Consider the following 13,940-nt stretch of genomic DNA (forward strand, 5'->3'; position numbering starts at 1 on the left):
TATATTCGTAGGTACTTGTGAATATTTAAGAACCTTTATGTACTTAAATGGAAATGCTTGGTTGAAAATGTTAATAATAGATACTATATACCAAATGTACATAGTAAATAATCAAATATATGTTGTCAGGATGGACAGATTACAAAGTGGAGAGTTAAACTCCTTTTATGAGATCTTTATTTGACCCTTATTCACATCATAGTGTATAGGGCTCTGCACTAGATCGACGCAGGCCTTAATTATATGAAGGCAGGGTGATCAGTTCTGATATTCTAGTCCAGGGTAGTATGAAATATTTTTTATTACAAACTGGGGGCCCAAATGACATACCTCTAGATATGCTATCTAATTAATTAAATTCTGAGAAAGGTAAAAAATAAAAATTACAAAAAACATATTTATTAATAATATTAATACAAATTTATTTACTTAAAACTATGGCAATAACAACACTATAGTAATTAAAAATCTAGTAAATTATGAAGATCAGGTACTTCAATGGTTTTAAATGTAAATGCTTGGCACGTTATGAAGAATAAATACACTTTATTTTTTAAATGTCAATATGTACACGTGCATTTATTCTTCTGAACAGAAATTTCTACTGGACACTTTCCAAATCTCTTCTTCTCTCTCTGGTAGCAGATTTGCTTTTATCCCCTGAAAATAACATAATCATATACTGTTTTTATAAAAATACAATTATATTTTAAAGAGTTAAATGGCAATTATCGAATAGGTACTTAATAAAAAAATGTAGCTGAAATATTGAATGACATATGTAATTACAAACCTATTGCTTTAAGTAAAATTCTTTCAAAACCATGGATTGGAGATTCAAACATGACACATAATATTAGGGCTCCAATGAAGGTTTGCAGAATGTGTGAGAAACACAACACAGTCTGAAAAAAATACACGAAATAAATATTAATTTGAAGAAAAAAAACTGTGTTCAATCACTCACACTCATAAACAATAACATTTTTTTTACTAAATGAAGAAAAAAAGTTCTAATTGGAGTGCACGTGGCTCTGTCACATATAGCCTTTAAGCTTTAATAAGGCTTTTTGATTTATGCCAATTAAAAAAAAACTAATATCTTTACATATAAAAAATCAGCTTCCGTATGTTTGTGTCCGCAAAACTCAGAAAGTAGTCGATAAATTGATTTGAAATTTGTCTTACGTTGAATAAAATAAATGATGTGTCCTTTAGAAGTGAAAAGGTTCTCCGCTTCTAGATTAAACCTTTTTTGACTACAGGTTAATAAGACCAGGTTAAATCCATCATTTTTGTTGTTTTTTAAAAAAAATAAGGTTAATGTTTATTAATGGTTCTATTGTTAACGATTTAGTTAAAGATAGAAACAAAGAATATCTAGTTCTGTTATATGAATGCTTATAAAACAAGTACATGTATAAATCTTGTATTTTTGGAAAACTTCAAATGTAAAAATATTATACAATAGTAATGCTTACCAATCCATATATGCTTAGATGCACTGAGTCCCTCAGTGTCCCGAGAGAATGTAATTCCACCAATCCATTTACCAAATATGCACAGAATGTAAGCCTTCCTAATGGTATTAAAGGCTTCCACGTAAACAATTTTTGAAGGGGTCCTAAAAAAAGTATATACAATACTTATATGGTTAAAGCAATGATCAAAAATAAACGGACACAATTTTTCAATACTGGAAATTAAACCATGCAATTAATGTAGGTATCTATAATACAATATAAATAAGATGTCTGTAAATTTTGGCTAGGAAGTAAGAACACGATTAGTAGCGGGGAAGAGCAATAGAAGTCTTATAATTTGAATAACATAACAATTAGGTAAATTCCTGAACTATACCTCCATTTTTAGTTGAGCAAACAATTAGAAGCCAACCAGTTGAACCAGCCCAGGCTATCCGATGAAGTGCAGAGTACATTGAGGAGTATAACGGACTGTATTCGTAATAAGACTGGAAGAACACCGAAACTGTGAACACGGAACTTGTTCCGCATACAATGGCCGTCATCCACCCAACTATTAACTGTCTTCTTTCTAGTTTATACCTGTGTAATACAAAAACTCAAATAAAATATCAAGTATTGTTTCTTTCTTATAAATTAGGTACACTCTCTGGCAAGCAGATTTAAAAAAATCCATTAAATTAGACGTATTTCCATGATGAATTTGAACAAAAAACGGTAGCAGCTCATAAAAAACGATGATATTTATTTTCAGAAGAAAATAAAAACGAGCTATGGATAATATTATTTTAGTAAACAGCAGTTAATTTGTCATCCTCTATTTAAAAAAAATACCTCTTTAATGAAACACTGTAGCAAAATAAAACCCATGTAAATGTTTAGGTTGACTTCAATCCATTTAAAATATTTTCTTAATAAGGTAAGTATGAATATCTGCAAAAATTGCTTACCCATTTGCTTGAATTTTATGTAGAACATATCCGCTAATTAGTCCGACAAAATAAGCGCTAGCTCTCATGTGAGTTTTAATATAGGCTTCTTTAAAGTAATAATTACTGGTAATGTCGACCACCTCCCTGAAAATCATATGTAATGTAACTATTCATTGATGTATCATCCGTAACTTTCATGTAATGTGGTTATCAATCATGCGGAGAGTGGTAAATGTTATACAGTGTATTAAGCCATCACTTAAACCAGACAATGACAGAACGTTAGCCATGGAAATACTCAGACTTCCATATTCCCATCTTAATGAAATAAAATAAAAACTTCTTCAATAAACTGATGAAAAGTATTAGATTTCTAATAAATATTTCTAGCTTCCATAAGGTCCGATCAGAGGTTTCCATATAACCTAAGCAGTGATTTATTTTTCGAATGACAAAAATGGTAAATAAAATGCTTGAGTCAGATTCTCGAAAACTTGATCACACTCTAAAAACTATCATAAAAATTTTGGAGAGAGAGAGACCCACCCTATGCCAGTTGAAATCATCATATTTTCTAGTAAATTACCGTTTCTCACGTGTCGAAAACCAATAACGAAAGTCGATTTCTAGATATTTCTTTTGTAGGGAGTTTTCGTTATAAGACCTAATTTTAACAGGTTTTGTAAATACGGATATTATAAATAAGTTATTAACTACTATTACTACACAGGACTCTTTATCCAGAAACCATCAGATTATTTCAAGACCTTTATAAATATGGAAGAAACACATATTTGCGACATCCACAACAAACTTAAAAACGATGTCCAAAAATCTTTTATTTTTTATTTGATTATTTTTTATCAGTCTTTATCATCATCCTATTATTATTCAAGTAATAAGCGCCCTTGAGGTGGTATTTTACGAAAATGGCGATTTAAAAATGATCCAAATTATTATTATCCACAAGAAGAACCATTTTTACTTGTGAGATTATTATTTTCACAGTATCTACGAATGAGAGATTAACCAAAAATCTTACTTTGGATATGGCAACAAAGTTGGATCCAACTCTTGCCAGTATGTAATAACAAATGGTACGATTGTAGATGCACAGGTAAATATTCCGAGTATCCATTCCCCAACTTTAGGCCATTTCCATAAAGGATAAATTATTGCTGGTGCCAAAAAGAAGAGTTGAGTATCCACCGAGAGGTACCACGACTGGAACATGCACTGAAAAAATACAAGGTAAAATGAGAAAAATATGATTTGAATAATGATATAAATTAAAAATGTTTTTCATAGCTTTCATCGTTTTCATCACAAAGAAGATTGAAGCATTCAACATATGGTGGTGAAGAAAAATGCTTAAAATAAAGTATCATAGGTTGAGAGAGTTGAAAACGAAGATATTTTAAGATGCATGTGAAAAAAGAGAGAAGTTACAGACACTTAAAAGAAAATAAAGTTACAAAACTTTAAACGTGACAGAGTGGTTTCACTGCAGTACTAAGTCGCTATTTAGAGCTGTTGTAGACAAAATACGTTGACAAATAAGTTTTAATTTTCTAGAAAACAGTGTTAATTTTGGTTATAAGCAGAAAGGGAGTTAAACATGTCCATGATATTATATATTTGATCCTGTAAAATATTTTCAGTATTTACAGACCATTAATTCAAAGCATATTTATTTTTCCTTATCATTTTTCTGAAGAAAGTGGTAATTATAATTTCTCAGAAATAGGTTTGGTACCTCGAGCAAAAATTTGATTAGAGAAAATAGTAAGTTGTAAATTATTATGACTATATTTTGCTTACCAAGTGATCGGTATTCATATAATTATTGATGTAAAGGATGTTAATCCACCAGGAATTTATGCATCGCTGCTTTTCCAAATCCATTTTAGCGTCCCATAGAGGTCCACTGCCCAGTTTGTCCAACCAAGTCATGTACAGGGCTATGACTACAAAATACGACGGAGTTACCCTGGAATAAATGAACACCAAATACATCAGGACTGGAATTTCATTAAAAAATATAATGGGTTAACTACGTATTGTAGATAAACTTTACATTAATCCTGGAAATTAATTTCTAACGACTGTGGTATTTTGTAATCGATTGTCGATTATTTTTATCAGGAGGTATATGATACCGATTAAAAAAAAGTTATCCATACGAAGTACTTACAATGTTTACTTCCTTATGGAACCAATGCCATGGTGAGTGAGAGGTTTTACTTGCAAGTGAATGTAGAGTTTTAATTCTCGCATGAATGATATAGAATTTGAATAAAAATTTCAGACAGGAATATAATTTTTTACATGTGTCAATTTTTGGTCCATTTTTGAAATAATATTTATTTCAATAGCAAAACCATCATGAGTATTGAATATTTCATCCACAAATACAGTATTTCATATAAGATATGACATTTTTATTTGAATTACCTAATGAAGATTATGAAAACGTTGTAACCAATATTCTCCCTCAACGCTCATTATTTTATTAGTACTCACCTTAAATATCTGAAAATATAAATTGGAATAACATTGACTCTTCCTTTCCTCTTATCTAATTCTAAAAGTAGGAGTCTACAGAACAGGAAGGCGCTTATAAGTAAGAAAGTGTCCACCAGCAATGGGTTACTTAAAAGCAAGGTATTTTCCACTCTTTTCAGCATCTGTAATAATATAAAAAAATTATATATTATTTCCTTATTTGTTTAAAGTGTCAGATTATCATGCGAAAAAACAAATATTCATATATTGCGTGTCCGAATCAGAAAATACGTAAATAAACCAATAAAAATATAAAATATAAACATTAATGTAAGGCTCAGTCCTACGTAAAGGTTCTCTTTTTACTTAAAGAAATTATAGATTTGAGTTAAAATGAAAAAAACAAATTCTTAATATTCAATTATAAATCATCTAAACAGGTTTCGGAAAAAAATGTTTAAAAAATACATAATTGTATATCGGAACATTTAATAAATTAAATACTGATTAATGTTATCTAATTATGGATGAGAACGGTATGTTTTAAAGGTTCAATAAATTAATTTTATTTTGTAAATGATTGTAATTATAGGTTAAAAACAGTTTTAGGCCACGATTTACGTATTTCTGACTAATCTTTTAAAATATTGAAATTACTTAGCTATCAAAGCGAATAGGCAAACAGTCACGTATTGAAAAAAAACATATACATGGTAATTATCGATAGGTTTTGTTTGCGGTAGAACGAGGGTGAGTAAACTTATTTTTTTATTTAAGTTTTACATAGTAAATAAGACTATGGCTTAAAATCTATCGTGACACATGTTTCAATGCATTCCGCATTATTTCAAACACCGTATGTGAAGCTAATTCCAAATTTTAGAGATGGGTCCTTGGGACGTTGAATGTTGAAGAGGGGGTAGAAGCTGAATCCGAATCAATTGATGAAATTAGCAAAATTCATTGATGAAAATAACTGATCGCACGCATATCGCTCACTCCTCGTAACAACACTCAACTCAATTCAAAAACGTCATATTATTTTTAAAAAAACTTGATTTTTCAGGAGATCGTTTTTAAAGTTTAAGAATATAATGAAATGTATTAAAAATAAATTTCAAGCCACTCATTGAACTTTTTACTGTGCAACAGATCTTTTTAGGTAAAACCTGACTGTTTTTTCTCCATTTGAAAAATATTTAGTATATTTAAAAAAACAATTAAACAATACCCTTTCTTCAAAATGCAAAAACAGCACTTTCTGCCCTGTAGCGGGTAAATATTAAGTTAAAAATATGCCGCTTTTGGTGGGATATAGTACATTTTCTGGGCGTTCCGAAAACATGCAAAACTGAAAATTGACGGTTTTTGACATGTGACGTTGTTGAAAGGAGTGAGCGATATGTCGATCCAAACGTAGTTAAAAGCGCAGTAGCTTCTCTCTTGATCGGCTTTTATTGTTTTATTAAATGAAAACTAAAATGAAAATAATCTTTTCTTGAATGTTTTTCGCAGATACTTTGTGGCACATTTTATAAACTTTTATTAAAATTAAACACTTGAATATACCACTTTAATGAGTTTTATTTATATTTACGACTAGTTTCGAAAACGACAGATGTTTTCATCTTCTGGTACAAATTAAAACTATTTAAAAATTATTTATAAACTTTATAAAATAAAACAACTTTGTTTTAACCACTTTTTATTTTTTATCTTAAACCCTTATGATGACAAGGTTCTTGTCGAAACGATTGGAAAAAGTGTACCAATAAAAATTTTTTAAAGCAAAGTTGTTTTATTTTATAAAGAAAATAATCATATTGAAAAGTCTCTGACCTAGCCTCACCAGTGTATGAAGCAATAATATACTTACATCGTCGTAAAATTCCGAGTTCATGACAGGACCACTGAATATGAAAATAAGCGCATGTCCTGACAATATGAGACACATGGTTAGGGTACGAATCCCGGCTATAGCGTCCAGTCCATGCTCATTTTTCTTGACGCTGAATATTTTTCTCATGTTCTTTGCTACGGAAAAAGACAAAATGGAGGCTTCCAGAATGCCCGGTTTTCTTTTGGGGCAGTTTTTGTTTTTGTAGTGTACGTAGATGTGGAAAAGTGTGCATATTATCAAAAATACGCTGAACCCCATTATGAAGAATCTGAAATCAATAAATAAATGTTTATGACAGATTAAAAAAAACTATTTGTGAAGTACACACTCAAAATGTTGTGAATAATAATAACTTGTCAAATTATAAGCTATATAAAAAATAAAATGATTTCAAATCAAAAAGCGCACACATAAAATTTTGTGTGTTTTTGTATTTTTTAAATGCAATAAAAAATTATATAAATGAATTATATCACTCACAAGAGTAAACAATAAACAATGAGTGTAAGTTCCTCTTCAAGCACAAGGGCTTAGTCTCTTTATTGGAGAGAACAGCGTATTTTTATTATTGTCAAAAGTAGAAATGTCTAGCAAATTAATTTAATTATTGTTTTCTCCTTGTTACTTTACTAAATGATTTTTTTTGTTAATTTTTTACTAAATGATTATGTAAAAATCATCCAGGGTTCGGATATTGCATACAAATAAAACTGCTTAACCCTGTGGGAGAAGCAGCGTGATGGTTAGTTACATAGTTATTCGGTAATTATTTTCACGTACGCAAAAATGATATCATTATTTTCAATGCGCAGTGGTGCATGCTTGTGGCAATGGTTTGGAGAGATCTGGATATTTCCTCCCCCTGGAGAGCTGATGAGGAGTTTGGAGACGAACTCTTGGATCATATCTGCTGAGCACGTGGCTGGCACGCAGACCGCCCAGTGGATGTCCTCTCTCGGTCCAGTTCTCTGATAACAAAATAAAAATATATTTATAGATTTGGCATTTAATTTGTAGAACTCAACTTTAATTTATATTTTAAAAATTAAAATCAAATACTGATTTTTAGAGTCTACGAAATTCTATTTTATTATTGAAAATACATAAAAATTAAAATTTGTGACTATTGTTTCGCATTGTTATGGCATTATCAAACAGATGTTTTGCCCATTGAACTGTTGTGGGATTTATTTTCTCATGTAAGTAATTTTGATATACGAGTTTGTGGAATATATATTTACCATTTAAATCAAATAAATAATAGTGATTTTTTCACTCTAATATTTATTCAATATCACCCTGGACGGGTACTTGAAGTGGAGGGCTGATCACCTTTTCTTCAAGATAACACTGCGTTTATATACTGCAGTGCCCTATGCACCATCGGGGTGCGAATAAGGGTTTGAATAAGGGTTTGAATGAATGAATGAATATACCATTTATATCGATATAAATAAAATCTTTGTGATACAGTTTTTCGTTTATAATTTAACGTTTATCATACCTTTCCGTAGTGAATATTTGGCAAAGCTGATCTCTTAAGCTCCACATTAGCCAAACAGTACTGGCCCTGGATTGTGCCAGCCTCCTGGTCATCATTACTTCTAGCTTGCAGACACTCGTCGAAGTTACCCAGCTGGAAAGTGTTTCCCCACAACAAACCCGTGGGAGACTTTGCCGATGCGTCATACACTGAAAGAAAAAATGAAAATATCAATTAGTTTTTTTTTTAAATTAAAAAAAGAGAAATATTTGTGTTTTTATTATTAACACAAATATTTCTATTTCGTGTTTTGAATATTGAAAGCATTAACTTTGTGGATCGTGACATTTAAATCATTTTGAGAAATAAAAATACTTTGTTTTTTGATCCACTCACATTGTTACTAACCAACTAGTTTCGGCAACAACCTGTTGCCCTCTTCAGGGTTTAATTTATGACTTAGTCATAAATTAAACCCTGAAGAGGGCAACAGGTTGTTGCCGAAACTAGTCGGTTAATAAAAATGTGAGTGGATAAAAAACAAAGTCTTTTTTATTTCTCAAAATAATATTTCTATTTCATACAATTTCTGTGAACCTAAGATGCTCATTATTAGAAAAAGGTACCAAATTGTGATAGAGTGGGTTTGAACCGAGAAACTCTGACTTAAGAGTCCGCGACACTAACCACGGGACCACAACCCGACGCAAGTTAATAGACAACATTTATTTAAAGCACAGGTAACGAAATTAACAGAATGTCCTCATCATATAGAAGGCGTGAAGGGATACAAATACATTGCCTCCTTCCCAATCCTCCATTCTGTATTCCTTAGAATCTCTTCAGCGCCCACCGAAGAGGTATCACCCCTCTTGGACAAAATATGATTGTAAGTGATAATTTTTTAAAAGTTTTTTGTCTTCTCTACTTCCCCGTTTTGTTTAGAGCGTCAAGAGAATAGAAGAAGTAAGGGTATCAATAAATCGGAATCTCAGATCGTTCATGAATATCCTCCCACCATTTTGCACTACAAATAGTGATGTTATAAAAGGTTTTCATGAGAGTTTTATGGGGATATAACATACTTTGATAGACGCCGTAGTGTAGTTAGAATGAAGATCTACTGTAAAACTGGCGTCACTGGTTCGATTGAGGCCAGATGCAGAATGAATTCAAGAAATGGTTATTTTTAATTGATCTGGGTATTTACGATTTTCTTTTTTCACATTTACCTTCCATTTTTACCTGTAGACAAGCCTCTAACATAGAGGCTGGATGTTTTCATATACTTAGTTAGGTACGGGAGGTAATTGCCAATGATTTTGGTAGTAGTTTTTTTCATTATACCCAAGAAAATACTAATTTTAAGTAATCAATAGAAAAAAATATGAATAGTAATAAATACAATAATATGAAGTTGACGTAACACAGCCAAATAAAATTTGTTTTTTCACAAATTAAAAATGTTGTTTGTATGGTACAGGTATTATATTATATTGTATAAGATTACATTTAATTTACTTTATTATGTTTGTATTATGTTATTTTATTATAAATCTTACAGGCGTGAAATAAAAGAGTTAGTATATTTAATGAGAAAAATATGGTACATTATACATCTAAGCGTAATAAATCATATACTTAAGTGTTTTTTTGTTGTTTAAATAGGGGTCTGCAAATCACACTTGACTTTAAGAAGAGGCTATCAAAAGAATAATTAAGTTTTACTCGTAGGTATGTATTGAATCTTCTTTTGATGTGGCGTTCTCGTATATATTTTTTCATAACACGTAATTGGTAAGATGATTTTTAGGTACGAAGAAAAAACTTGTGAATATCATACGATGCGCATCACTTAAAAGATAATAGCATACATAATTATTATACCAAAAAAACTTGAAAGACACCGAAGAACTTCTGTATTCGACTTTAATTTATCCCAGGAAATGTTTGAGTTTTAGTTTTACCATACGTCAAAAGTACGATCTAAATTGTACAAGAAAATTTAAAAAAATGAGACGAGCTTATCGCTCACTCCTTTCAACAATGTCATAAATCAAAAAACTTAATTTTTCAGGAGATCGTTTTAAAGTTTAAAAATATAATAAAATGTTTTAAAAATAATATCAAGCCACTTATTGAACTTTTCACTGTGCAACGGATCTATTTAGGTAAAACCTGAATGTTTCATCTCCATTTGAAAAATATTTAGTATATTTAAAAAATATATTAAACTTTACATTTTCTTCAAAATGCAAAAAAAACATTTTCTGCCCTGTAACGAGTAAATATTAAGTTAAAAAATATGACGCTTTTGCTGGGATATAGTACAGTTTCTGGGCATTCCGAAAACATGCAAAACTGAATATTAACGATTTTTGAAATATTAAAAGAAGTGAGAGTAGTGTGTAAATAGTGCAGCGGAAGAAGAAGGGATCATAATTTATTCTATTTTAAATTCTAAACCAGTCGGTTGATGTTAACAATACGTATAAGAAGTATAGTATAAAAGAGTTACACTAAAGAAAGTTAAAGAGGTAGTAAACAATTAGGAGATTAGAAGATAAGTGAGATGCATAAAGTTTTTGAAAGATGAAACCTTTTTTGAATATTTTCTAATATAGCCGTTATTTAAAAAAAAAGTTCATCAACAACCTTGAAAAGGTTGACGCTCCTGTTGGCTTTTGCGATGCGCGACACCAATATGTTATTTTTCGCATTTTTTTGTGCGAATAACGAAGGAACCTTGAAGGAACGAATGGCGAAGTTATACTGCTAAAATACTGTTGTCATTTTAATATGTCTCCTTTTTCAGGGGCAAAAGGTGGAATTAACACATCATTAATCTTCAAATATGATTTGTAAAAAAGTTTATAAAAAAGCCCATTAATTCAATTGTTAAAACCGACATGCTATTTTTTTAAATTATTATGTTATGTTCGAAATCCATCAAATTGCCAATCGCAGAAAATAATATTAACCCTATTGCTACCAATACCATTGTACCAAATATAAAAAATATGGTGGGATTTTAATGAAATATTGAATTCATTTAGTGATACTTTAATTTATAAGTGACTTATAATTTACTTAGCATCATGCCGCTTCTCCGCAGGGTTAGGCAGAGAAATTGTAACGCACAGTAATCTGTATTTACGAATAATCATCGTCTCTTCCAAATTCATGTATCTCTTCATACTTACCCGTCAATTAATGCTTCTCCGCCTTTCTTAATTTTATCGATAATGCTTATCTCAGCCTTGAATTATTTCCTTATATCAACATTCGAACATCTATCATAATCGTTTGGTCATACTATAATTTGTAAGAAACTATAATTTACATGTCGATTTAAAAAACATACATATATTCCATTTCATATAAGGTCAGCGCTGATATAAAATCAATTAAAATTGGATAATATTTAAATAAGATATTGTCAAATACGTTGCAAATATTTATATGAATAGAGATATATGTGCAAATTTAAAAATTTATGTAGAATATAGCAATTCCGTGCAGTTTTTCATGCATTTAAAAAATAAATATTTTCACTTACATTAATAAAGTTTTGTCAAAGAGCACTTTCGTAAAATATAATATATGGAATGACTAACTAACTAACCATAGCACAGCTTTCCCGTAGGGATAGGCAGAAAGAAGAACGAAAATTCTTAAATTTAGAATAAGCTTCACATACGGTGTTTGAAAATGATGCGGAATGCATCGAAATACGTGTCACAATAAATTTTAAGAAATAGTGGTATTTACTAAGTAAAACTTAAATAAAAAATCGTAAGAATTAAACCGGTATTGTTTTACGTGAGATATCCTTAGATTTTAATACACTTAAATCAAAGAAACACTTTATTATGCCAATAAATAACATGGTAAACTTAATCGCACTATGGTACATTATTCCTTTGTATACACTAATTAAATACTAAAAAAATATGCAGGTAAAAATAAAATAAAACATTTAATTACATAGATGTGAATTCACAAGAAAAACATTTCCTAGTATATTTTTTCAATGCTTTTAATTTATAATTATATCGATGGGTATATATTTTTTAAACTAGGATGAAGTAATGTTTCTTCAAATCATAATATAACCCGCTACGGGTTTTATCTTGTTATAAGAAATATTTATTTTTAATTGAGTAATATTTACCTATTACAAATACAAGTGACTAAATAAATACAAGTAAATTTTTATGCATTGAAAATATGAAAAATCTTTACGAATCTCAATAAATTGTAATATAATGGTTGTAGCAATGATTCAATTCACAACATTTTGCGTGTGTTCAAATCATTTTAATTTAAATGTAAAAAAACCTCCTTAGTGAAGACACTCAGATTTGTGAACAAGTATTTGAACAGCAAAATTTTGTGAAAAAAATAATTGTCAAATTATGAGCTGCATAAATGTATGTAAAATAATCCGGCTAGAATCTTGCATATCTTGCATACATACCTCGAGAGGAGAAAATCGAGAATGAAAATGATACGAAAAGTGCCTCTGCAAGAGAAATCCAATGACCAAAAGTATCCATACCAATTGTAAGGTAGCGAGCGATATGTTGGAAAACATAAAAATGGTTTTGGTTTTACATGCGTTAAAGATAAATAATTTATTTTATACTATTATAATTTTATGTATTCTTCAATTCAAACCCTTACCGCACCCCAATGGTGCATATGACACTGCATTATATAAACACAGTGTTATCTTGATCGAAGATCCTTAACACGAAGGAAAGGTGATCAGCCCTCCGCTTCAGGTACAAGTCCAGGGTAATATTGAATAAATATTAGAGTGAAAAAATCACTTATATTTATTTGACCCCCCCCGGGAATCGAACCCGGGACCTCCATTCTTAGGTGCCAAAAAAACGAAGCGGTTTAAAGGTGTTAATTTAGTTAATGATGCTTAAACCACTACATAAAAATATATACTGTGTAACATTTGTTTTATCTTTGATGTTAAGTACATAAATAAAAACCATAGTCTTAAAATACTAATTTATGTAATTATTTATTAAGTAATATATTATTATTGTTAAATATTCAGTTTACCAAAGGAAACATTTTCAATAATATACAATAGTTATCCCAGGAATTGATATCGGATACGTTGTGATTATTATTTTCAATGGTAAATAGACAATGTACGCTAATAAATTCTCGCAATATATAATAATAATATCGACGATGGGACGCGAAAAGACTTGAAAAGACAAACAATATGGGTCTTAAATCATTTATCGATTGCGTTTCCTGGGATTGGATACTGTACGCTGAATCCATTAAGATAAATTTATATTTACTTCCGGGCTTCGATTATACACTCTATAGTGTCGGGTTGTGGTCCCGTGGTTTGTGTCGCGAACTCTTGAGTCAGAAATTCTGGGTTCGAACCCATTCTACTACAATTTGATACCTATTTTTTAATAATGAGCCGCCTAGGCTCGCAGAAATAGTATGACATTGAAGTATTTTTGAGAATAATAAAAACACAAATATTTTTCCTAAAGAAAATATATATATATAAATATATATATATTTATATATATATATATTTATATATATATATATATATATATATATATATATATATATATATATATATA

At 30.0% G+C, this 13,940-nt stretch overlaps 1 protein-coding gene across 1 annotated transcript in view; it reads right to left on the bottom strand.

Annotated features, from left to right (window-relative positions):
* Window positions 1-453: 453 nt before the first annotated feature.
* The window catches only part of LOC148310661 (nose resistant to fluoxetine protein 6-like), a 41,615-nt gene continuing 28,128 nt past the window's right edge, over window positions 454-13,940 (bottom strand). The window contains exons 2-12 of the mRNA XM_088258047.1: window positions 8,326-8,513; window positions 7,602-7,789; window positions 6,798-7,089; window positions 4,940-5,103; window positions 4,238-4,406; window positions 3,459-3,652; window positions 2,435-2,560; window positions 1,861-2,066; window positions 1,482-1,624; window positions 794-905; window positions 454-660 (exon numbers count right to left, since the gene is read on the bottom strand). Of these exons, the coding sequence (XP_088114173.1) occupies window positions 602-660; window positions 794-905; window positions 1,482-1,624; window positions 1,861-2,066; window positions 2,435-2,560; window positions 3,459-3,652; window positions 4,238-4,406; window positions 4,940-5,103; window positions 6,798-7,089; window positions 7,602-7,789; window positions 8,326-8,513 (1,841 nt within the window). The 3' untranslated portion in view covers window positions 454-601. The remainder of the gene's footprint in view (window positions 661-793; window positions 906-1,481; window positions 1,625-1,860; window positions 2,067-2,434; window positions 2,561-3,458; window positions 3,653-4,237; window positions 4,407-4,939; window positions 5,104-6,797; window positions 7,090-7,601; window positions 7,790-8,325; window positions 8,514-13,940) is intronic.

The sequence above is a fragment of the Brachycentrus maculatus genome, unplaced genomic scaffold (genome assembly GCF_059751285.1).
Source record: "Brachycentrus maculatus isolate JH-2025_06_01 unplaced genomic scaffold, ASM5975128v1 h1tg000090l, whole genome shotgun sequence".
Lineage (NCBI taxonomy): Eukaryota > Metazoa > Arthropoda > Insecta > Trichoptera > Brachycentridae > Brachycentrus > Brachycentrus maculatus.